Genomic DNA, 27,031 nt, shown 5'->3' on the forward strand with positions numbered 1-27,031 from the left:
GCCACCTGGTGGTTGAATTATGATACAATATAATACAAGGATTTGATTAATATCATCCTCAAAACACTTCTTACGTTTTTGTGATGAAGTGATTCTGCACTATATCTTATCAGACTCATAGATTCATACAAAAGCTGTACAATCAGATGCAGTTTCATAACTAGCCATTGTTTATCATTATTTACTCTTTATTAGACTTTATAAATTTTGGTGCTGTATTTGCACCTCAGAGATATGGGCTGGTTTGAATAATATTTTTTTAAGTCAGCATAGAGATCTTGGTCATTTTGAAACTCAACATAAGTGTTACAGAAAAGGTTTGTAAAGCTTTGTTAGAGCACTGTTTTGCCTCAATCACAGGATGTGATCCCAGAGTTCCTGGTTGCTTGAATGCAATTGTTGTTGTAGTGCAGAGGAAGGAAATTATCAGGAGTTTCCTTTAAAAGAGGAAAGTGTCCCCTTCCTTTTTGGAGAGGCAAACATTTTTGTGCTGAATGAGGGACACAGGAGAACCAGAAGTTGAAACAATCCTCCACAGCTGTGATGTGTAAATTGTTGGATTACATGTAGTTCGTCTTCATTGGACATCCATTTTAGAAGATAATCGTACCATTTGAATGCTGAGGAGTAACACGTAGAATCAGTTTCTCAGGTGAGAAGATTACTGTTTGCAATGATCTATTTTTCACAATGTTTATAAAGATATTTGTTGTAAAGTAATGTTTATTATACATTACCACAGATAAGGGTTTTGCCAGAGAGATTTTAATTCAAGCAAAAACATAACTCTGGTCAGTTTCTCAGTAAATGTATTAATTTTTACTATGCATTGTGGTTACGATATGTCCTCGGTTACATTCAGATGTGTCTAACGCAATGAATGCTATTGATTCAAGAGGTACAGTAATCTTGTCTGCCAGTTCAGTCTTAAATGGAACATAAACGTAATTTTCTGGCAAATTTTCAATTTGTCCCTCTTGACCTCCATAATTAGTGAAACACTGCATTACAATTCTGTACCCTGGTCATGGACAAATCATGTCAGGGATGTTACAGCAAAAAATTGGACATTTTTATATTTAAAGGAAGTACTTTACATTGTCCTGACATTTTCAAATCACCATTTGTGTGTACATGTATGAGAGTGCATGCTGTGCAAGTGCTGGTGAATATGTGAGCATGTGTTGGTGTGTGTGGTTGTTTGTCATTGCATTTTATTTGCTATATTGTCTTGTCAGTCTAATGAATATGGACAATGGTCAATAATATTTGAAATGTCAAAGTCCAACAGAGCATAAATTTGATTTGACATGTGAGGCCTTTCTTTCATCTTTCCAAGAAGAATTTAGTTTATATATGTTAGATGTTACAGTTGTAGCCAGGGGTGGAGCATGCTCCCATTCATGTTTCAGTCTTGCATGCACAGTATAACCCTGTGAATCCAATGTAAAATATATACACACTTGTCAATTAGACAGCAGATTATGTTACTGAATTTCTAACAACTTGCTGTTAAGCATCCCTTACATGATTCTTGGCTTTTGTTGATTTACTCTCCATAATATATAACAAAATTACCTTGTAATATATATCAAGAGACATTTAAGGCATTTAACTTACAACTTGATTGCAAGCAGAGAATATCTATATCAACCTATCTTGGACACTCCAAAAATTGTTGTCAAGGCACATAGGTATGTTCAATACAGAGGCAGATGTAGGATGATAATGTGGTTTACCTCACCAGTCTGACATCTGACATCTTGTGTGTCATGCAGAGTGCAGCCAGATGGTGTCCTTGACCCCTGCAAGAATGAAAAACGTTACCTAGTGTGATGGCTTGTTACTAAACATTAGATCATATCTCACTCCAATGGCCTTTATTATTATGATACACAATACTTTTCTAACCACATAGATAGTGTCCTCAGAATACCCAATTTATTCTATGTAGCAATGATAGGAGTTTCATTTAGAATTAATTCCCAAGTACTGGTAGGTAATGCAGGGAAGCTAATAAGGATTTTGATAAAATTGGTTAGTTAGTATGAGCATGTTTTCACTGATAAGATGAAGTTCAAGGAAATTGCCCTTTTTGTTCCCTTTCATTTTTCATAATATTTGTGTTTTGAATACAAAAAAGCACATATGCAGATTTATTCAAGATACATTTTGAAATGCTGCTTTCATATCATGTTGGTTTTAAAAAGGTATCAAGTGCAAAGGAGTATTGAGTGCCTCCTGGACTAAAATAGATGCATGTGGAACACATGAGGAGAGTTTCTGTCCAACAGAGAGGATAGTAAAGTCTCACTGTTTTTTATGCACACAGCCAGTCAAGCTACCTGCCATGATACTGATATTTAGTGATAAATAATGACTGTGTCCAAAGATTAATTGTAGTTGGTAAAGGATAAGTACAAAAACAAGAAACTACTAACTATTAACTTCTCAGTACAGGCAATAACATCCCATATAATCATGTTGCAATAAAATAATTATTTTTATTATTTACTACTACTCATTTTTATGCCAGTAGTAAAGACTATCCTATTCTGGATGTGGAGCAGCAGCGTGAGGTTACACCACAATTTCATATACCTGTAAACATAATGCATTTCATGTTATTATGGCACTTAATGAGACTGGTTATAGCATCACTTAGTGCACCACCATAAAAATGTGTGGAACATACTCAAACTTGTGATCAGTAAATACAATAAGTCCAAAGGTCTTGCTGCTTTTAATTAATGGAAATCATAATTTATTTATGATATTAAACATGATCACTGTCCCAGTTGTGAAACAGTAAATGTTAAAAGGTGAAGATCTAAGGTACAGCAATTCTAGATGGCTTTCTTTCCAGAAAAAGGAAACTCCACAGCAACTGAACCAATGCTGTGGTGGATACAAAAGTCAAAGCATGTGTATAAATCCTTTCAATTATTAGAATTCCCAATAGGGACCAGTTGCTTTTGGCTGGCCTTTTCCTTCTCTGAAATAACATCATACAATATAAAATATTTCTATATGCAAAGAAAGCCCTTATTAATAATTCAGTTTTTTGACTCTTGACTGTAAAAAATAATGTTTGAAGCTTATCCATTCTTATGGTATCATTTGCATAAACACTTGGATATAAAAACGGATGATCCACACACTTCATACAGTCTTTCAACCTCCTGTAGTTTCTACTATAAAGTTCATTTGAATAATGCATTGAGCTGAACATTTTATAATACATCTTACAGTAGTTGTGGGAAAATCCTTGTCTGAATAGTAACCGCAATCTTTGTCTTTGTGGTCTTCACACATGGCAAACAACAATGCATCAGAAACAAAGTAAAATAATTCTCTTTGCCAGTTTTAGTAGGTAGCTGTAACTCACTCATGAATCCTGTCAATGAAGCATAAGCATTTCTGAAAAAAATTTCATCCTCTGCTTTTAATTTTACAATCAGAGAATTGAGGCGATGTGCAGTTTGTGACTGGAAGATATTTAAACATCTTTTATAGGCCATATCAATGCCTCTCCCCATTAAATAACATGGGTAGTTATGGCTTATGTAGATACTAGTGGATACAATAGCTGGTTTTGTAGCTTTTCCAAACCTGCAGTGGCAGGAGGCGAAGGCTGATGAATGACGATGTTGAAATCCAGCTTTTTGAGGGCAAGGTTCTTCTCATCGAAGTGGAAATTAGAAAAGAGCACTATGCTTTCATTTTCATCTATTATACAGGAATAAAAGTTAAGCTTACTGCAGTTCTACTATGTCAGATATAACCATGAACAATGCGGTTTTAATAGGTATCTCACATACCAAATATTGACAATGACTGAGGTAATCCAATGGAGAAATTCCTGAAGTCCATAACAGATTCTATATTGTATCAAGCAGGTAGGATAAGGCTTGTTGTGTTGCACAATCTTTTGATGTAAACTGTTCATTTATAAATCCAATTGACACCTGTCCCGTGGGCTTCAACGGGGTCATTTGACAACAGGATTACGATAAAGAACCTAAAACACTAAGATGTACAGAATATCTTACAGCAGGTTTCCTCAAGCTTTTCGATTGTGGAGACTGGCAAGTTGTGCTGGCAAGAGTGGTCTCGCTGCCCCTTGGGGGTAGGGAATGGGCTGGGTTCCTTGTCATTCAAAAATCCAGAATCTATGAATATGCAAATATACTGGACACAAGATGTGTCCTTTCACTGCAAAGTCCATTCACAAAGTATATGCACTGGAGACATCGATTTTCCACATTACATGTGTATAAATTGTAGAGATTTAAGGTGAGTAGCAGATGAATGAGAAATCAACTCATGATGTTAATGAGGGATGATCAGATAACGTGTTTGCAGCTTGGTAGCCTACACTATGTGGTTGCAACCCGCTTGTTGAGAATCATTCCTTTATGGAATACCATCGTATGGCTCTTTTCTGCTGGTGATGCTTTCAGCATTGTTCAGATGTCCCCAAATTACCTTGTACTGTGTCCCACTATCCCTTTGCCTTGGTAGTGAGAGTTACGTCGTGGTAACTCAGTTACCTGCAGTGGTGCAGTATTAAGCTTATGCAGAAGGAGGATCTATTTTTGAAATGTAAAAGACTGCTTTCTTATGCCCTGACTGGGGAAGAGGTAGCTTACTGACCTTGAAGGTTCATCAGTATGTAGTTTTTCACTTGTAATCACAGGGGGCTTTCAAGACAGTGACTGAAGGAGAATATTTTTTCTGCATGGCTACATACACTGAGACATTCCCCCGTGGGATTTTGTTTGATGTGAGAATAGCAGACTGCACAGATGTGTGTGTTAGTGTCAGATAAATTTCACTTGCCTTTAATAGTGTGTCTTGGTTGTGTGTTGGTTATTTATGAGAGTTATTAATGCATCCCTGCTTTTCTGTTTATGGATGAGAATGTGTGTGTATCCAAATACATTCATGTATTAGAAGATCCCACTAATGGCCCTGATAGTACATTGTATTTAGTAGTCTTCCTCTTTCCCTCCTTGAACAAGCAGTGATTTACTTTGTTAAGGTGTGACCTCATCATCCTGGCTCCATGATACCTCACCTCCCCCTCACAGTAAGAGCATGCTGTTATCACACACACACACACATACACACACACACATGCTCACACAGGGACATACAGAGCAGCAGCAGCAGCAGCAAAGGGGACTGGGCAGGGCTTGAGAGATTTTCTCATTTTATTTCCAGAGTATATATGTCTATCTCTCAGAGTGTGTGTATATATGTGTGTGTGTGTGTACAGGAGAGACAAGCAGAGAGGGAGAGAGAGAGAAAGCGAAACGGGAGGCGAAGGGGAGGGAGTGTGGATCATGCATGTGCATTAACTCAGCTCCAGCGGCACAGCAGCAGCAGCAGCAGCAGCAGCAAACAGACACAGCAGCAACACAGGAGGGAAAGAGAGAGAGAAAGACAGAGAGGGAGAGTTGGAGGGAGGGTAGTAGTCTCAGGCACAGGAACAAAAGCTGCAGAGGACTGCTTTCCATCTCCACTAAAAGAACAACGGAGGAGTAATAGAAGGAGGAGGGGGTGGTCATGATAGTAGTGAGACAATAACGGAGGAGAAGAGACACATTGTAGTCAGTGAGGACTGAATCCAAGGCTCTTCTCTTATCTGCTCTCCATGTTTTTGGGGACTCAACGTACCATTGCCTTCGTCTCCAAACCCAGAGGAGGATGTCTATGTCGGGGAAGAAGGAATTTGACGTGAAGCAGATCCTCAGGCTCCGCTGGCGCTGGTTCAGCCATTCATCCCAAGGTTCGGCTGGCAGTGGAGGTGGTGGTGTTGGTGGGGTGGGAGGCTACATCCAGCAGGATGGCCTGGACCACAGAGGGACGCCTGTCCAAGGCCGACTGAAGAGTCACTCACGGGAAAGAGGCGTTGGAGGACTACGGAAGACTAACAGCCCGGTCCACAGCATCTTGGCACCGACGCCAGGGCCCACACCTGTCTATGTCAGAATGGGTCATCAATCATGGCATCATCAGCAGAACACCATCCAGGGTCTCCAGGTCAATGAGGAATCTTCAAAGAGCAGTTCCTCACCTAGCACCACAAGGAAAGAAGATGTCAACACTGGCCAGGAAGATGTGAAGAACAGCTCAGAAGAACCTGCAGAGGTGGAGGCAAGAGAGAGGTATGACTGTTATAAGGTGTTCTCAGTCTTAGGAGACAGAGATTTAGTATGTGACGCCACATCTATCACTTTGCATATCATATGCTCAGTTAGCGGAAACTGGATTGTGGGATGCTATTTTGGCAACAAATGCTTCATAGTGAAAGTATAGCTGCTAAATAAAATCTGCATCTTATTGAGGAAGTCTGACGCCTGAGGCTGCGCCTCCAGGATTAAAAAGTAAGAATGTTTTGTTGTGATCAGGAAAGATGAGCAGAACCCTGCTTTAAGCAGTAAATGTTACTTACTGAATACACAACACTCATACTTACGAAATACACACATACATTAAAAGTATATATATATATGCAGCTTTTTAACTTAATTCAACATTTGCACTGCCAACCTGCATGTAGATCCTTTAATTAAGATGAGATTAAATTATCTGCACAGCTATCATTTTCCAATTTACTCAGACTCTGCAGCTGCCACTATGGCTCACCTGGGGACAGCTCAGCTCATTGTCCACAGCATGTTGGGCAGGATAAACCCATAAACCACCTTTTTAATTATTCAGTGGATCAAAAGCCAAGGCTTTTCTGCTCCCTTGTCTGTGTTGTGGTCCAGATTACATGAACTGTAGGACTGTACCTGATTCCTTAGATTATTTAGTTTTTATACATAGCACAAATGCATTCTTCCATAGAGTTAAAAGTGAATAGCGGGAAAGAGCTATTACATCCTGTAATACGTACTGGACCTATAAAAAGAGGAAGTAGAGCAATCACATGAATTATCTAGACTGTGTCTACAACCACTTTATAAGCCAAAAGCTATCATAGCTAGTGGCTGGCACAGGTTATTTAATGCATTGTCTACCTAAATATTGCGACAAACACTGATGCTAAACATTCAGGGTCATAGATGGTTTTTTTTACAGCTATAAATCTCATCCTGTTCTTTCCTTGTTGTGTTTGTTTCCCCTGTCTCTTTCTTGTCTGTAATCCTGCATCTTCTTCCAGGAAGTAAACAGGTTAGAAAGGTGTGAGTGTGTGCGTGCGTGTGTGCTGCCTGGCAGCACACTAAAAGCACCTCACATCAAGGATGAAAAGATCAAGTCTCCTTTTATCTTGTCTGTGACATTCTAAGGTGATTGGTCCTTAAGCTTTGCTGATTCTGCGTGCTTTTGTTCCATGCACCTGGTGGTGAAACGAACAATGAAAGTGATCCTGTGCTTTTGTTTAATAAAGAGCACACCATTATTGAACAGATAATTCTAGATACAGATTCTCTGTCTACTGCCAAAAATGTGCCAATGTGGATTAAATGAATGCCATAGCCAGTGGACGGTCAAGTTCCCTGAACAGAACATGAATTATTCTTAGTTAAGATACAGTTTTGGAATTAGCTCAATGTTCTGCTCTTCGTGTTGGCATAATTGGCAGATGTTCATGTTTTTGGGTCCATGTGTGTGAAAAGTGCATGCATAAAAGATGTGCCTCTCAGTGAAAATGTGAAACTCGCCTGCTCTCAGGAGGACCTTGAGTTCACGATGGTCATGTAAAATACAGCACCGCTATCATATTTTGACAATGATACTGAAATATTAAAATGGTTCAGCTCTGTTGGATCATAAAAGATATCCTTGACTCAGCTGTACTTGATTATAGTGAAATCCATTTATGAATCTGATTCTCTGGACTCAAAAAATGATGGGTTTCATTTTTTTTTTCACCCAAAGTTAACAATGTACAAAGAAAAATAAATCTTCCATTCTAAGTGGCATTAAGAATACAGACAGACAGCTCCATCACTTCCTCCTTTCATATAAACAGATGAATCGCCCTGTCAGCAATCTTCACATAATTATTAGGAATTTGTGTTTTCTGGTCATTCAGAGGCTTGAATGGCACGAAAGGCAGCAAAAGTGTGTTTGATGTGAGTAGTTATCAGGAAAATACGTGCTTGTTGCATGATGCCATTTTCAAGGCTGTGTTTGATGGAGCAATCAATAGTCACTGGATGACTGTGACAGACTAGTTGCTGGAAAGGATGGTTGGAGAAGCACTGCAGCTATAGATGGAGAAAGTTGCACAGTGGATCAGGCCGTTGACTGTGTGACACACCATGGCTTGCATGTTCATTGGTGGCTAAACAGATGTGTGGATGTCAGTGAGATATGCACATTCATTTACTCCACCAGCTGGGTGGCCCTATTACGTCTCACATCATAAATCCTTGACACATAATTTGTCACAATCCCTCAGGCTGAATGTAGAAATGAGTTCAGCTGGCTGTGAAAAATACAAAAGTTTTAGCCGTTTCTCTGTAGTTGGAAAATATATGTCAGTCATTTTGTGGTACATATCCCTCAGTGATTAGTTTCATTCACACAATGTCTACGGGAAAAAAAAATCTTGTCAGTTTCTTCAGTTTTTTCATTGATTTGGTTTCTCACTTTGTTATCAATGTTTAAGATTGTTGTCAAACTGACAAAGTCAATGAAAACAGCTCATCCTAACTTGTGGGTGTACCTGACTGGAATAAATAATGTGGTAAAATAATACTTCTGCTTTACTGGAAGAATCTATGTATTTATTGAATATGCTTAATAAAGATTAATCATAAAATTAAAAAGCTAAATCATCTTGGAAACTTAAACCTGATGAAGAAGCTAATGCAGAATATCTTTGTCATTACATTTAAGGTAGCTAATTATATTTTGTAGCACATTCTAAGACCTGCATGGGTGCGATGAGTACTGAAGAAAAAGAAAAAATTAGTGACTCATTCATGTCATGGTCTATGTTAGTATTACATGATTACTATTTTCTGTTAGCTTTCTCCTGGATTTAAATAAACTTTCTCATCTGAAACATATCTATATAGTTGTTAAATCAGTGAGTAAATATGATATAAAACCTTGTTGTTTCCCACCCTTGCTCCTTATGTCCCTACACATCTATGTACTGTGTATTTCTTATGTCCTCATGACTCTGATCCAAAGAACCTCTCCCCATCGTTGGCAGAGAATATATGACAGAAGTTAACCTGAATGGAATGGAAACCCTGACCTCTCCCACATAAACACTAACAGAGGCTTGAGTCAGCGGGCTTTTAGTTTGAATGATATCTCAATTCCCTCTCCACCGCCTTGGAAAAGAAATACCACCACCTCTCCCCCTGTCAACAGCAGTAATTCAGATATTTGTGTGATGCCTCCTAACACCACACGGCTTATAGGGTCTCGGTCCGCGTGTGACACATCTAGCAGAGGCGTCCTTAAGATGCTGTAAATTGCAAAATACAGTGTATCTGTTGTAATCTCAATCCTCGGGGGGTTAGGAGATTTTGTAATTGCATATAATTGATTCTGAATGTTCTTTAGCTTCACCAAATCAGCATTCTGTTTGAAACAAGGCCATCTCAGATGGAAGCTAAAGATCAAGCCAGAGTTTTCAGTAGCTCCTCTTTTTGCTTTAACACAGGGCTTTGAATGGTGTTGAGAAGAGATACGGCAGCATTATATGCTAAGCACATTCCCTCATTTCTGTTCAAATGCGGATGAGTTATTTTTTCTCCCAAATGGACCTAATTCAAAGAAAATAATATCTGACGCAGCTTTCTATGAATTTTACATCTGTACTATTAGTAGAGGCCATGACTTGGTTCAACAGTGTCCTGAGGCTCTTACCTTCAGTAGGCCTAATTTGCATTGAAAAAGAATCATGGAGGCATGGACAACTGTGATCAAGCTGAAAATGTAATAGTGTAGATATGAAATGTAACTAAATCATATCCAACTGCAGAAGGGTGTTTTACATAGTACTGAATTTAAACTAAACAGTTTTATGGCCATTAAATGTTAAAATATTGAGACTTTTGAGTCTTAAGGTTTCAGGCCCACCAAGATGCATAGGTTTCAAATGCATGTAGGATCTTAAACTTAGATTCATAAATACTTAAATATCTAATATATACAGTAGGCCAACACCAACTGCTTTAAAGATGAAGATTAATTTGTTTACCCACTAAGATCAGATGTAAATAAATTATGGACAATCCAACACTGATGACAGTTTCATACACTATGCGAGTTAACCTGCCATCAGCAAAGCAGAGGTTTCTGCTAAGATCTGCACATTTTTCACTTAAAGGACACCCCCAACACATGCACATACATGCACACACACACATTTTGCACATACATGCACACACACACACACATTTTGCACCAAATTCCTCAGCATTATAATGCAGAGCTCAGCATTGTAATCACAGTTAATCTATAAACAAGGACTGAAAATCTCATATTGAAATTAAAATGTATCATACCAATAACATTTATCATACCTTTTCATGGCAGCACCAGTATTAATATGCTGTCCTTAACAACATGAAAAATGGAATCTCTGTTTTGAAATATATTCAACCCCTGGCACATTATTCCTCAGTGGCTTCAAGCAGATCTCATTTATGTGTGCAACTTAGTTATGCAGAATTTTAATATTAAACTAACATATTTTGACTGATGGTTTTTCATTTTCACTGTGCAAGATTTAACGCCTTTTGACGTAGTTTCCTAGTATTCAAAACAGGAATCAGTATCCCACCTGAGATGTTAATTATCTGTTCGCAGACATTGTGCTGACGTGACTTCACCATCACAGTACTTCTTTACAATGTGTGCGGTTTTGGTAAAAGCTGGGGGGATAGAAGGAGGCAATATTTCATTTCTATGAACAGCTGTGGCAATTTTCCACTGCACTCTAACATAAAGGGCCTGCTGGCCACATTCAGGGCAGATTTCCAAAGACACAGTTTCTGTATGCAGCAACTTATGCTCCATCATTATCAATATTAAGCAGGTATGTCCGGTATAACAATGGCATTGGAAGAAGATTGTCTGTTGTGAGCCTCTGTGAGATAGGAAAAGTGCAGAGAGGAAAATCTATTTCTGCAGAGTTATCATCTCAGCCTCACTACTGGGATCAAGTTATTACGGTCAGTGTATATATTTCTCTGCACGCAAAGCTGAATGGCAGCATGCGGACTGTCAAAGTACAGAAGCGTACAGATCTTTTGGAATATATAGATTTGGCACATGCTGCATGAGGCTTTGTAAGAGTTGTTGGATTCTCAACCCAATCCAAGCTACTCAGCAGCCATCAGGGGCAAATGGCTGTTATAATCCATTTTGAAAGAGACATTTCCCATTTGGCCCAGGCAGGCACGACTTTCCCTCTTGTAGAGGGATGGAGTTGACACTAGTGGGAATAAGATGGAATAACATGCCTGACTCACAACCTCTACAGCTAGGGGCTAATCTGGGCTGACCAAAGCACATCATGAATCTTCAAGCCGTTCATCTAAGAGGACAGCTTCAGCACAGTGAGAAGTCAGAGTCATTACAGCAGACTTTAAACATTACATCTTAAACAACTCTTTTGTAGTGTCTTTATTAATATTAATGTCTGTCCTTTATTTATATTAGATGTACATCTGTCTGTATCTTGTGTTCAAGGAATAGCATATAGAGTTTGCATAGTACAGTCTTAAAACAAGGTCTTAATAAGACAGGCAAGAACAACATAGCTTCAGCTTCACCTGGATAGCAGAGTTTTTAAAATTTGCAATCTTTTCACAGATCCAATTAGTCACATTGTGGTGTGACATCTTCGGGAAGGTGTGTGGAGGAACTGACAATACTTCAGGTGATATGTGCTCACTGAAGGAAATGTCATGTGTACAAGATAACGTGGGATAGGAAATAGAAACTCATTCTTTTATATAGACTAATTTACCTTCTCACTATTCTAGGAGTGCATGTTGTCACATTGAAATAGTTTATAGACCACAAAAGATTGGCCATTTTAGGCTCTGTTGTGTTTACATGCGCACGAGTATACTGGTTATCAGGATTTTGGAGTAAGGTAATGTTTTGTGGATGCAATAGAAACCAGGACACTATGGCATGCAGACACAAGGTTTCTGATCTTTCTTTTTTAGTACAGAACATTTTGGCTGAGATGTGAGAAATCAAATCTCAACTGCACACAGATTATTAGAAACCTGGAATACTGCTCTTATGATGTATACAGGGATATGAACAACCTGATGTCTCAAGTTCCATGTAAACATTATATCTCGAATAAGATCAATACCAGGAAAAAGCTCAACACCAGGATACTAATGCGCCCGTAAACACACTCTGTCTCTCTTTGAATTGCCTAGTAATATACATCAGTGTCCCTAAAGCAGTTTTTCTGGAGTAAGGTGTTCTGGGGCTTTAGTGTCTCCATAAAATTGGGCTATACCTCTGATGATCCAACCCACTACTGAAAGTGAAATATACACCTCAGAGAAATTTACTGCTCCCTAGAATGTGATACCAAAGCAATTAGTGTCGGAGAGATTGGTAGGCATGAAAAATCCTTACAGCATGCCTTGGAGCCAATACAAAGGCAATGCATCTCAGTTTTACGGCCCTATTGCTTATTCAGTCTTGTTTGGTGTTCCTCTCCAAGACTCCAGAGTCAGTGGGGAATTATCATGACAGGGCAATAAATTACTCTTGGATTTAACATAGAGTCCCCCAATAAAGATTAGACTATAGGATACTGCAGTGACCAGAGGAGCAATATAAACAATTCCCCGAGGGAAAATGTTGTTTCTTTTGGTAATCAAAGTGGAGAAAGTCACACACTCGGCTAAAAACTTTGTAATAGCGTGCTAATCAGGACATCAATAAGAGTCACCACCCCCTCCATTCTTCCTGTGTTATCAATCTTAGTATGTGCCAATACATTGTGCTGCCAAGCATTACAGAGTTTTCAGTTCATTTGCATTGACAAATCTTTTAATTTACTAGTTTATGCAGCTCTCATATCATCTTATGAGTGGTAATGAGTGGGGACATAAAGTGTCGCTTTAAATGGTAGTGACATTATTTCTTGGGCACCGTCAGTCTTTACACTGCAAGGACCATGAGATGACAGTAAATTCCCCCAGAGAGGCTGGTTGGGTCTGTTTATGTAGCGTAACAAACAACCCTAAATGTCAATGAGTGGACTTGTCTGTGAAGGACACCAAGTGACTGGGCTGCATTATTTGCCATGAGTCTGAGGGATTACTTGGATTCCTGTAAAACAGCATGTAATCTAGCAGCCTGTGGGGACAGGGACTCAGCCTTGCCACAATACTGTGAGGAGCAGCCTTGCTCACTTGTTAATACCCCGTCTTTGGAAAACACACGTGCACACACAGATATGGAGAAGCACAGAGGAACAGACACAAAGGCATGCACACATACAGACACCGGGAAATTCTGTCTGGGAAAGCTGTTGCATAGATTGTGGTGCTTTCTTGTCCTGATGGACTACAGCGCTTATTTATCCACTTATGTACGGAGTTCAGTCCATAACAGTTTTAATTTCAGCTTAGACTGGCAAGAAAGACGCTGAAACACCACAGGGAATAAAGGATTCAGGAGTGCCATGTGTCCAAATAAACCCTTTTGTGCCTTCAGTGATTTGTTGCTTATCTTGCTGTGTACAGCTTATTGTCTTTATTTGTTTATTTCATACTAATGATAATGGACTGGGAGAGAAAATAGTGAGTGAAATGAATTCATTAGTTTAATTAATTTGTCTCCCTAAATTGAAATTTTCTTGTTTATCTCACCTGAGGTGTTGAATGTTTTTCTTTTTTTGTATTCTCTGAAGTCCCCATCAAGTGAAGTCCTTGTTTAGGGCTTGCTATTTCTTGTCTAAATAAATAGTAAGGGGAAAGCTTAGTGCAACAAAGCCCAAAGTAGTCATCTGTTAACTTAGAAGAGATTACATGCAAACTGTCTGAAGAGCAAATGGCTCTGCTTTGCCAGAAAGTGGAAAAGTGCCAAAAAACATACAAAAACACCTCAGCATGCAAATTTATAGTATAGTTTTACAGACAGGGTCCATTGCTTTGGTGCATTACATCTCTCTTCTCTTTCTCACTCCTTGCTTCTCTTTGACAGGTTGGCTCTGAACACCTTTCCCAGAATGAACACCAACTCCTCCGATGAGTTTTTCCAGGCCACAAATCATGCAGAACAGACTTTCCGCAAGATGGAGACCTACCTCCAGCACAAGCAGCTGTGTGATGTCCTCTTGATAGCAGGGGATCATAAGATACCAGCTCACAGGTTGGTGTTTATGCGTCATTCGCTTTGATTCCACTAATTACACCTGCATCGGCTTTAGTTGAGACACTTGTCTAGATTCACTTCATTAAGTTTTCAATGTGCACATTCAGGCTTTGGGCTGGACCTCGGTTTGCATGCTGAAACATATGTTGTCAGTCCAATCTATCGGAGGACTAACTGAACAATCTTTGAAATGCAAAGACAGACTCTTCGGATTTTCAGATGACAGTTGACAGGAAAGATATGCAAACTCTGTGTTCACTGGTTTGCATCTAAACTGCTGTGATCTAATTACACCTTCACCTTTCCTCATTTCCACATTACATCTGAGATGTGGAAGAACTTCACTACATGGAGGTGTCAATATTTGGGCATCCAGCCCTCGCTTGAATGGCTGAATTGAAGGGATCGCATGACATCCCCTGAATGCTGAGAGGCATCACGTTCACCGAGTGCATGTGCTTGTATGTCTATCCACCAGCGTATTTTGTTAGTTCAGATCCAGACAGACTCATGAAACAGAAACCAGAATGCTCCACAGAGAGAGAAAAAAGTATCAGTGACTGACCTAGTTCGGTGAAATGATCATCTCTCTGACTGCCTGGTTCAATGTGGCTTTATATTTGCTCATAGGACACTGCCAAGCAAAGCATGGATGCTGTATAGACATAATAAATGATACACGATATAATAAATATATGTATAAAAGTTAGAAACCACGATATTATGGAAATACAGATGTAGACTGTTGGACTGCATGATTTGATCTCTCTCTCCCTCTCTTCTGTCCTTCATGAATCAACCAGTGTATTATGCGAGCTAGACAAATGAGTTAACGTAATTAGAAATCTGACCAGTGTGGCTATTAGCAACATGAAGTATGTGGGATAATTTCATTTATCATACACTGACAAAGTAGAATGCGACACAATGCAGGGAGAGCAGAAAGTTACTCTGTTTCTCATACTGACCTAGCATACTGTAAAAGCACACAGGCAGTATAAATCACTGTTTAGAAACATTACTACATTTAATTATTACACTAAAAACAATGCGTTACAACATACTGCAAGGATGTGCCCTTTCCTGTGACGTAAAACTACATTTGAGGACATGAAATGCTATTTCAGGATTGATTCACTAACCACTTAAAATAAACAGTGTATAGATTGCCGACAGACATGTAAACTAATGTACAATACAAGAGCATTAATGCACTGCATTCTCTTTATGGCAGACTGGTCCTGAGTGCTGTGTCGGACTACTTTGCTGCTATGTTCACCAACGATGTGAGAGAGGCAAAGCAGGAGGAGATCAAGATGGAGGGAGTCGATCCGGAGGCTCTCAGATCCCTGGTTCATTTTGCCTACACTGGTGAGTGCTCGTAAAGACATTCACTAGCTCTTGTAAGTAGTTATGAGACTTCTGAAATGAAGCATGATTAAAAAGGATGAGTAAGGCAGTTCATCACTGGGAAGACTGACTGGGCAGCACTTAAACATAATATTGCTTTTTTTTTTACAGGACAACTCTGCTTTGTGCTGTTTATTGGAAATATCCACTTCTGGTATACAGTGTTTTGATTGTAAAATAGGCTAAAATAACATGGGAATGACTATCTTGTTTGTTTTCCTGTAAGAAGTAGCGAAGTTCATTTACTTAGATATGATACACATTTTCAATACAGCTTGCAGGTTAATTGTGCAGTAATTTATTTATTTAATATTCTGAAAAATGTTGATTGATACTTCTTCCACCACTGTGTTTGCCCTTATGGCTGCCTCCAGTCATGACGTAAAAATCTATTTCACTTGTCCTGACATTGCAGGCGTCCTTGAGCTGAAAGAGGAAACCATCGAGAGTTTATTGGCAGCAGCTTGCCTCCTCCAGCTTTCACAAGTCATCCAGGTTTGCTGTAACTTCCTGATGAAACAGCTTCATCCCTCCAATTGCCTGGGAATACGCTCCTTTGCAGACGCCCAGGGCTGCGTGGACCTGCTCAATGTGGCTCATAACTACACCATGGTAGGAGGGCATATAGAGCTAGACAACATTTGCATGGCTGGGTGTGCTAAATTATTTATTTTGTAATAGAAATTGCAGTCTCAAAGTGACTTTACTGCATGAATACACAGGGGCAGCTGTAGTCATTAGAGCTATAACAGTAACAGGAGTATTTAAAAATGTGGTTTAATTACCTCTTCGTGTACTTTCACATAAAAGGCCCCATACTATAGTGAATTAAACTAACTCTGCTCCACATAATCAAAGGTGCTGACAGGACTTACTCTGAGCCCATCTGCTATTTCTGATTCTTACTTTCTTTATATCAACTCTGATTATACTCTGTGATTTTAGTGAGTAAATATAACATGGAAAGATGATGACCAGAAATGGTTGACGTCCACATTTGAATAGAAATTGAATAGTTTCATGCTTTCACGTTATCTAATTTGGTTATGTGGCTGTCAATAAGAAATAACACGTTGTTGCACATTGATTAGTGCCTTGGCAGACTTGTGAAAATGTGATTTCCATATGTGTCCGTGACGAATATTTGCATTGGATTAAGATTCATGCACGTATTTGTCAGATAATGTCTTGCTGGCCCTGCAGAAGTGACAGTGTGAGGCAAGCCTTATCTCCTAAAGGACATCTGCTCGGCCTATTTACATAGGCCCCATCCAGGACCAGGAGGTTAATCTAATCATCAAACTGCACAAGAGGGCCAACTTCCTGTTCAATCACTTCAATAATGAGCAGTGAGGGCTGTGAGCTTCCTGGAAGTCCATCCTCTGGGTTCTGAGTGGAGCGGAGTTGTGTTTTGATAAGCTTGTTTTTCCTGGTTGAGCATGACAGCTGAGATCCGTCTCTGACGCCCTTTTCCTTTATGAAAGAGTTGCCCTTTTAATGTTTCTGTAGACAGAAATGTAGCGTTTTATTGTTTGGGATGACTGTGTTTCTTTTGAGCAGTAGAACCACAATTTCAGTTTCATCATAGCAAATATTACAGAATTTGATTTTGTGAATGAATCCCAATTTTACATCAAAATACAGCACTATGTCTTTGCCAGAGTCTGCAAATTGCATGGTGATAAAAAAAGTTGTTGAAGGGTAATTCTTCCAGCCTCACTCATAATTAAACACCCACATTCCTCCTCCTCCTTATTACACAATTACTCTTTTGCAGTAGTTAAATCAATTAGTGTCCTCTCCTGCTGATCTTGTTTTCCATGCAGTTTACTCACCAATGAGTTTGCCAGCATCTGAAAACACATCCTTTTAAATGGTTATGAAACAGGCTCGAATAAGCTTTCAGTTTTGCTGTCAGCTGTTCGGAACTGGTAATTACAAATGATTGGTCCAAAACAAAGTCAAAGAGCTGGATGGAATTTCTCCCTCAGTGTTACCACAGCAGATCAATAGATGTCCCTCATTTCATTAAGGCTGTCTGTGTTAAGCCTTTAAAACCTGCTCTCATAATAGATTGGACCAAGACACTGTAATTTGTTGCAAGTTGATGATCAATAGCGTGCATGTTTTTCGTAATTGTTGAGCATCCACTCTGCAGTGAGTGCTTGATTAGTCGAAGTTATCCTGGCATCTTAATATTTAACCTCTTAAGACCCGAGGTCTTGTTTGATATGCATTTTTTCTTAGCAGAATTAACTACTATGGTAATATAACCCAAAATGTGATGTCCACGCATGTGTACGCCAGGTCTTTAGAGGTTAAGACTCAGTTGCCTCATTCAAAAAGCAAAATGAGGCATGGTTATGTCCAGGGATTGCTCTGTATGTCTTTCATGTGGTTTAATGTTGGATATACTATAGAGGAGGTAGAGAGCGGGGTGTTTTATATAGCATCATCTCTAATGGAGCTGCCCAGAGACAATGTCCTTGAAGAGGTAGCCATGCAGTTCTGTAATATCGCCTGGGCTTCTGGCCAGTAAATGGAAGATCAATCTTTAGGAAGGCAATAGAGAACAGCTTCTACAGAACTTTGAGCTGGACACTGCCTTGGTGTGATGGTAATGTTGCTGTGCAGTGCCTTTCTGTTTCTCATTAAAAGGCATGTAAAGGCTTAATGGTGCTATGTATGATCAGTAGCAAAACTAGCTCATAAGCTTTTGAAGAAGCTTTTTTGGAGATGCTTCATGCCAGATTGATTTGTAGCCTGCTGTTGTGTGGATCATTTTATTTAGTGAGCTAAGTAAAGCAGATGACAGCTTCATCTGTTCATTCAAAACTTTTTAGAAATGGAGACTATTTCACTGTGGTTACCAATTATTTAAGATGATAGCAGATGCCAGTTTAAAGGTTTCTGTGTACTTGCGTTCTTTTTTTTCTTCACCTCTCTTGTCCATTTGGTCCTCATAAGTAAAGAAATACAAGCACAAACACACAGCACTGCACCAACCGAACCCCTCGGCTAATGACTGATGATTATCTGCCTCCTCCATGTCTCCTCTATGTTCCAGGAACACTTCCTGGAGGTCATTCAGAACCAGGAGTTCCTGCTGCTCCCCACAGCTGAGATTGTTAAGCTGCTCTCCAGCGATGACATCAATGTCCCAGATGAGGAAACCATCTTCCAGGCTTTGATGATGTGGGTGCGGTACGATGTGCAGCATCGACAACAGGACCTCGGGGTGCTTCTTGCCTTTATCCGCCTGCCTCTTCTTCCTCCCCAGGTGAGATAGCAGGTAAAGGAGTAGATCTGGGGAGTGAGGAAAAGGTACAATAAGGTTCAGGTTCATATGTTTATAGCTGGAAACTACTGGAAACTGTCACAGTGACTCCTGTGTCCTCACTTAAGACAGAAGAAGACATTTTTGATCTTTGTCACTGTGCAGCTGACCAGGGTGCAATTTACTAGATTTACATATAATGAGGTTTTACAGGCTTTCTGTTGTTTTGTCTGTAAAATCTTAGGAAAGATCCTAATATAACATATTCAAATGTCTTTTTATTGTCCAAGCAACAGTCTAAAATCCAAAGATATCCAGTTTAGTATCATATAAGACAAAGGAAATTGACACAGTTCACTGATTATCAAAATAGTTGCATTTAATCAACTTCTTCTTTTAGCTATAAATCAGATACAGTTACTGCAGTTACTATAGTTACCCAGTACACCCTCAGTCCTCCAACTGACCACAGAAAGACAATGAACCACTGCATTGTCAATAATCACTTTTTGTTATGTTAGTGCCTGAAGTAAAATCCTTCTCCCCTCTAAGTGAGAAATCAAACTGACAGTGTGACACAGCAGTTTTTATATGCATTGTCAGGCCATTAATACCTCGCTTATGTTTAAAATGTTCTTTTTTTAAACACTGTAACTCATGTTTTATGAATGCTGGATTTCTGAAAAAAAGCTTTGTTTTACAGCGGTGGCATCCTAATTTACATAACATCACGGATAATTGTTGGCAGATCTGAAGTATGAATATATCTCCTGTTTTATGTGAACTGTTTTATTTTCACTCTCAGACAACCTCTCAGATTACTTTCCAAACCTGATTATGCACAAATGAATTTTATATTTTACTTTATATGTATCAGGGTCCTCATTTCACATGTTATTTAAACCGTGCTTCACTCTTAATCTCAATCTAATATTTCATATATAAAGTAATTTCATTCATTTGCTGTCATTGCATCTGTCAAAAGTTGATTTGTATAAATACTATTTCTAAACATACGTTTTTTCTTCTTATATTATGGTTATGAAGTAGCCTAATGGTGTGATTCCTTGAAATGTAGCTCCTTGCAGATCTGGAAAACAACAAGATGTTCTCTGATGATCTGGAATGCCAAAAGCTGTTGATGGAGGCCATGAAGTACCATCTTCTGCCTGAGAGACGTCCCATGTTTCAGAGCCCAAGAACCAAACCTAGAAAGTCCACTGTGGGTGCACTTTACGCTGTAGGAGGGATGGATGCTACCAAAGGTATGTCCCATACGCAGTATCAATACATAGCAACACTGTTAATTTGTAATTCCTGGTGCATCTGTGGTTTCAGGCTCCACTACCATAGAGAAGTATGACCTGCGGACAAACACCTGGGTCCAGGTTGGTGTCATGAACGGGCGGCGGCTGCAGTTTGGCGTGGCAGTGATAGACAACAAGCTGTATGTGGTCGGAGGGAGGGATGGACTCAAGACGTCCAACATGGTGGAGTGCTACAATCCAGTCAGTAAAGTGTGGTCTACCATGCCCCCCATGTCAACACATAGACATGGACTTGGTGAGTGTGTCTTTCAAGGCAAATGCAGCTTCACTTATTTCATTAAAACATAATACAACAAAACATAATCTAATAATGCTGACAGAAAAACACTGCTTTGTGTAGGCCAGTGAATTACATTAGAGGCATGCTGCCATTCCAAGTTATATCACTTTTTTAACTGGTGGGGCTGCAACTAACAATTATTTTCAGTATCAGTTAGTGTGCCAGTTACTTTCTCATTTAACTGATTAATAGCTTTGCTTATAAAGTGTTACAAAATAATGCAAAATGCCCAACTTATTTCACCAGTTCTAAAACCCCAAATTCAATTCAGTTTACTATTATATATACAAAACCATCACCACCAGTTTCTCCCATCTGAGAAACTGGAGACAGTGGCTCTTTGGGATTTTTGCTTGACAAATGACTGAAATGTTCATTGATTACATCCTTTGATTATTCAACAAACCTTTCAGCTCTGTACGTCATGAAGAAAATTCTTTGTTATCATTCTCAAAGGTTCACATATGATATTATGTGTATCTTTCTAATATTTTAGTCAAATTCCTTCTAACGTTATAATGTTTTCGGAGCATGCTGACAATAAAACATAAATCTTTTCAACTATTTCAAGGATTGAGATTTTAACTCGGTCAGGCTACCTGGTGTTATGAAACACCGAAAATTGCAGGATGCATGCTCAGCAGGGTCACAGCTGGCATGCTGTAAAAAAATCACACATTTCTTTTTGAGATAGACCTTTGATATTTTCCAATTCCCCTATCAAAGCTTGGCAGACCCTGCTCTTCTTTGCGCCTCCCTGCCCAATAAATCTCATATCAGAAGAGTTTTGATTCGCAGTCAAAACAGGTCGGGGTAACAGAACAGGGAGATCTTGTCAAAGCATTCAGCTCACTCACCCAGTGTGGTCGTAGGTATCAGAGAGCCCAGGAGATCACACTGTACAGATTACCTGTGTCGTCTTTGATCTTTTCTGTAGCAAATATCTCTCGCTGCTTTGCTTGTGACGTGTATATTTTCTGAGTCTGAATATATTTGAGCTTAGTGTCTACCAGCATCCCTGCCTGACCGTTGCCTGCTGTGTGCATTATGGGTGAAGACAAGAAAAAGAAAAGTATTTCCTTTTCATTCCAAAACCACCAGTCAGTAATAAAAGCGAGTTTGACTACACAAATTGTTTCTGTCTGACAGTGTTTATGTCATTCGAGATTCTCTGAATGTGGTCTAGCCTTCATGTTCCCTCAAAATAATTGAACTCTCACCAAAAGAAATAAGAGTGGTAATATAAAAATCCATCGTGTTAAAACATCCTCTGCGAAGTTGCTGGTGCAAAGTGCTTTCCTCTGTGACTTTGGAATGAGGAATAACAATGCAGTTTTACAGTCTTCCTGTTTTCTGAATAGATTTGGTCCACTGAAGGACCCACTTCCAAAATGAGAAACGTACTTCTGCCTTAGCTCGCTCCAAGAACTGTTGAAAAAAAGTCATTGTCATTTCATGTCTTTTCATTTATTTTTCATGGACATGTGGTTTACATTTGCTTGTACTGACATTATGCTTTATGATGAGAATTTATGATGTAGGGATGAGAATTTGAAAAAGAGAATCTTTGTTTCATTTGCCTCGAGATATACAGTATATTGTGGCTTTGAAATCTGTGTGAAAGCGTTAAGCTAGATGTAACAGTGTTTATTGTGTGCTTGTACACAATGATAAACACGCAACAGAAATACTAGAATAATATAAATGTTAATGAGCACAAGGACACTTTGCTCTTGTGTTTCTATACACAAATACACATAAATGCACAAGTACAAGTATATTCTTCCATTACAAAATTACTCAACAAAACAGCAGAACTTCGAAATGTATCATTTGTTTCCATCTGTGTAGGTATTGCTGTGCTGGAGGGTCCTATGTATGCCGTGGGAGGCCACGATGGCTGGAGCTATCTCAACACAGTGGAACGCTGGGACCCACAGGCCAGACAGTGGAACTACGTGGCCAGTATGTCAACACCCCGGAGCACCATGGGAGTGACAGCACTCAATGGAAAGTAAGTTGCATTTAAGTAAGTTGCAGATCACCCCAACATGGCTTAATGCTAAAATGTGCTTTTCATTTAGAGACAAAGTATATTGTTGTCTTTCTGCTACTTTGACATATCACGAAGGCTGAGGTCGAGGAGGAAGATAAGTCTGATGTCTGATGCTTGCTCATGTGGGGATTCTTGAATCCTTAATTTTGAATTCTTGAATCGTTGGGCCTCTCTCTTAAATAAATAGTTTAGTCTAGACCTTCTCTTTATGGAAAGTGTCTTCTTCATAATATTTGTTATGAATTGGCTCTATATAAATTAAATATAATCTTCAACAAAAATGCCAGTGAGCATGATTTTTAATGGGCTCTGTCTGTTTGCTTTTTAAGTATAGGAAAAATATTCCAGTGTTCAAACTACCTTACCATTTTGTGCACGTGTTAGCCAATATACAAAATCATTTTATTTGTAGACTTGAACTATAACTATGAACATCATACCTGCTCTTATTTGTGCTAAATGTTGTTTTCATGCAAAAATAATGTAACTATGTTTTTGATTATGACCATTAAATATTCAGAAAGTTGATTTATAGACATGAAAATAAAAAAAATCTATAACACCGCAGCATGTTTTACTTTGGAAAATGCCAATGACACAGGCATGCTTATGTAACTCACAGTGCACTTTGTCCAGGAAAAGCTGAAGTGCAGTATTAGTGCTCTCACAGCATCATACTCTTTGAATGCAGAACTTTGTGGTCTTTGTGAGATCAACTACAGTGTGGCTGTGAAGTAGTCAGCAGCTCACAGCAAAGGCTGTTGTTGTAAGTGTGGTAATTTCTACAGTGTAATCTAGAATCTATAAAAGCAAAACACTTTATGTATTTGTAATGTATTAAATGCCACATGATACTACTTGAGAGTAAATTAAGCAAAGAATAGACCTGCTCTCAGCCTGATTTGAATATGTTTGTGTGCTGAAGGAGGAAAGAGGCTGCTGCTCGGCTACATCCAGTATTCAGTGTAAGTCGATGCTGAGTTATTTCTGCATCTAGGTCAAAAATAGACAACAAGGAAACTGTTTCCCCAGCCTCTACTTTCTTGCTGTTGGGCCCGTGAGCTACAAGCACTTAAAACACTGATGTGATCTTTCTGGGAGAGAACACTCTTAAGGAAAGGGCCTTTGAAAAATTCTATCTACTGCTCACTGCTGTATCCTCTGTCACATTATCACCGTTCTGTCATTATTTTAGAAACAGCTGACAACTGACGTGAGCTACCACTGCCAGATCCAGTACTTCTGTATGTGCATGTCAGATGTTTTAGCCCATTTTGTTTCATTTCACAGACTATTTGCAGTAGGTGGTCGAGATGGCAGCTCATGTCTGAGGTCAATGGAGTGCTTTGATCCGCACACCAACAAGTGGAGCATGTGTGCTCCCATGGCCAAGAGGCGAGGAGGAGTGGGTGTGGCGACATACAACAACTTCCTGTATGCTGTAGGCGGACACGACGCTCCCGCCTCCAACCACTGTTCTAGACTCTCCGATTGTGTTGAGAGGTCGGTGAATTCTTCTCTGGAGAAAATACACAAAAACAAAAATGTTGCGTAAGCGGTTCCTGATTGCAGTTGATGGAATTCAGACTTGGGTGGGGATCTTGATTTTCACATAAAAACAAAATGGAGACAACTCCTCTTGATCCCCACCCTGTTCCTGCATTTTGAGGCACGATACTCAATCGAAGACATCATAGGTCTCACACATGGTTTCATTTTACAGTATCTGGCACCATCTGGTGGCTACATGATCCTTCCGAATCTCAACCTGATGTGACTCACTGTGGAAAAAACTGCTAATTTTGCCTAATTCTTATGGGCTTCCGATTAATTGGATATGTGAAGAAAATGTTTGGCTGCTGCAGCTTTCAAATTAACATCCCACTAATCTGTATCATTATTTTGTAAGTGGTGCATATACATGCCTCTACAAGCATCTGCATATTTATTTTAATACGTGAAACACAGTTGCTATATTTTCCAAAATATGATGTTTTATTTACTTTCCTGACATTTCTCAAATAATAAATAGTTTATGTAAGCATACATCCCTTTATGATTGTCTGATGTTTATATTTTCTGGCTTTAGTCAGTGTGATAGCGGTTCAGTGATCTCTAAAGCAGTGATTTTAGTCACAGGAGAGCATTTTAAATATTGGTACTGAGCTTTTATAGTTGATATATTAAGTAATATTTCAACTTTTAAATTACATAATTTGGTGTGAAATCATATGATGTGTCTTAATTTTTTGTTATCATTGCAATTACAGATATGACCCAAAGACGGACACGTGGACCACTGTGTCTTCTCTCAGTGTTTCCCGGGATGCGGTGGGTGTCTGCCTGCTGGGTGACAGGCTTTATGCTGTGGGTGGATACGATGGCCAGTCATATCTGAACACTGTCGAGTCCTACGATGCACAGAACAATGAGTGGACTGAGGTAATCACATGAACCAAAGCTAATTTATCATAGTTGTATAACACAGTTTAGATGTTATCTTATTATTATTTTTGAAATAAAATAGAAATATCATGTTGCAGATAAAATTTTAGGGAACTTTTGACAATGGTGGCTTGTTTTTGCCAGAACTTGTTACACATAACATCAGGGCACCAGTTAACACTCTTCGGGAGCATAAATCTGCTGAAGTCACTGAATACTATCAATATTTTATAGCTTGCTTTTCTTTTTCGCAATATGTTTTTTTCCAGTTCTGCCTCTGCGACCCTCTTATCTGCATGAAGTAAAATAGGATTTTTTGAAGACAGCCTCAGATGAGAGGCTGCATGTTAACCTCTCTGTCTTCCTGTAGGAGGTCCCTCTCAACATTGGCAGGGCAGGCGCCTGCGTGGTGGTGGTGAAATTGCCTTGAGCGTTTTGTCTCACAACAGCATGGGAAACAAATGAGAGAGAAGCGAAGAAGAGTGGACAAACAAAACAACAGATCAAGGACACATCCTTCGAGAGTCATGTTTTCATTTTTATTTTTTTTTTTCCTTTAACTCGGCTCTCCAGATTTTTCAGAGGGAAACACAGACAGAGCTTTGCCCATAAACCATTGTTTCTGTCATAGTGGACATGTCTGCCCACAGGGGAGGACTGCACATTCTCCACATTCTCAACCGATCAAGAATTTTCATAGACTTGGCTAAGCTGTAGCAAGTGCCAAGTCTTTGTTGTACTGGTTTGTTATACTAGTTTTTGAAGAGTTCTGTGTATGTCTGTAATATTATATGTAAAAGTTACACTTTGAGTAAATACGCCTGCTCGTTAGTTTACATCTATACAGAGACTTCACATACACACAGTATATTTTGGGGTTTATATTTCACTTTATAGCCACTCAGATGAAAATTGTTCTAATACATTAATGTAACCATGTACCAGTGTCTTTCCTTAGTGGGTGATATGAACAGATTCTCACTCTTTAGCAAAGATGACCACTGGGGAACACTGAGGATGATGAGTTTGAAGAACAGGAATGAAATCAAACTTTTTTGCTGAATAATATATTTGGACATTTTCTTGAGTTCTTTTTTTATCAAGCCTGTAGCTACAGAACACCAAAGTCATTTGCTTGTCTTAGAAGTCTTGTTACGTATCAAATAAAAGTTTACAAAATTGTGAATTACAGAAAATATATCATATTGATATTTCACATTGCTGTACAGATTTTTGTGAACTTTCTCAAACTACATTTGTGCTGATAGAATCATGCCTACCCCAGTGCACTCTGGTAACTACAGTTATTATCATTCTTTTGTCTTTATCTCCAGGCATGCTAGCTGAGTGAATGTTTTATTTGATTTCTATAATATTATATATCAAGATTACTGTCTTTTCTGTATTTTTTGGGTCAGTTAGACGATCCTATCGTTCACAACACAACTAACAATCTGCAGGATTAGGAAATCTGATGTGACTTTGATTCCAATTCTTAAATTTGTTATTGGTTGTTCTGCTCATAAAATCAAAGCATTACTGACTTTATCACAGTGAGAGCAATTTGTAACTGTTATTATAACATGTTTTGGGGGCCAAATGTTACTTTTTATGCTTTTATCATGATTTTGTACAGCATGCAAACCAATGAATAAAATGACTTCAGTCCTCTCTGCATGTTCAAATCCATGTTTAGAGCTGAATGTGTCCCCGCAGCGGGCAGATTTTGACTTCTTTTGTTGTTCTGCTTTAAGTAAACTAAACTGATGCTTTGACTAAACAGACTTGGTAGCTACTTTGATGTCAGCATTAACCTCCGTTTTCTTCTCGTTGCAGCACCCGCTTTTTAAATCAAGCAGGCATGTTTGTTGATATCGCTCTGCTTTTTTTCACTT

At 39.0% G+C, this 27,031-nt stretch overlaps 1 protein-coding gene across 2 annotated transcripts; it reads left to right on the forward strand.

The window, feature by feature from the left end:
* Positions 1–535: 535 nt before the first annotated feature.
* On the forward strand, positions 536–26,769 carry klhl4 (kelch-like family member 4). 2 transcript variants are annotated; one of them, XM_070836495.1, is made up of 11 exons: positions 536–652; positions 14,170–14,337; positions 15,575–15,711; positions 16,166–16,362; positions 18,818–19,030; positions 20,106–20,292; positions 20,366–20,590; positions 22,487–22,649; positions 23,982–24,194; positions 24,962–25,133; positions 25,507–26,769. In XM_070836495.1, the coding sequence occupies exons 2-11, from the start codon at positions 14,195–14,197 to the stop codon at positions 25,564–25,566; spliced, it is 1,710 nt and encodes a 569-aa protein (XP_070692596.1). In that variant the 5' UTR covers positions 536–652; positions 14,170–14,194; the 3' UTR covers positions 25,567–26,769. The 2 variants fall into 2 exon arrangements, with proteins under 2 accessions (XP_070692596.1, XP_070692595.1); XM_070836494.1 differs by lacking the exon at positions 536–652 and adding an exon at positions 5,613–6,173.
* Positions 26,770–27,031: the final 262 nt, after the last annotated feature.

Source organism: Pempheris klunzingeri, chromosome 9 (assembly GCF_042242105.1).
Source record: "Pempheris klunzingeri isolate RE-2024b chromosome 9, fPemKlu1.hap1, whole genome shotgun sequence".
NCBI lineage: Eukaryota > Metazoa > Chordata > Actinopteri > Acropomatiformes > Pempheridae > Pempheris > Pempheris klunzingeri.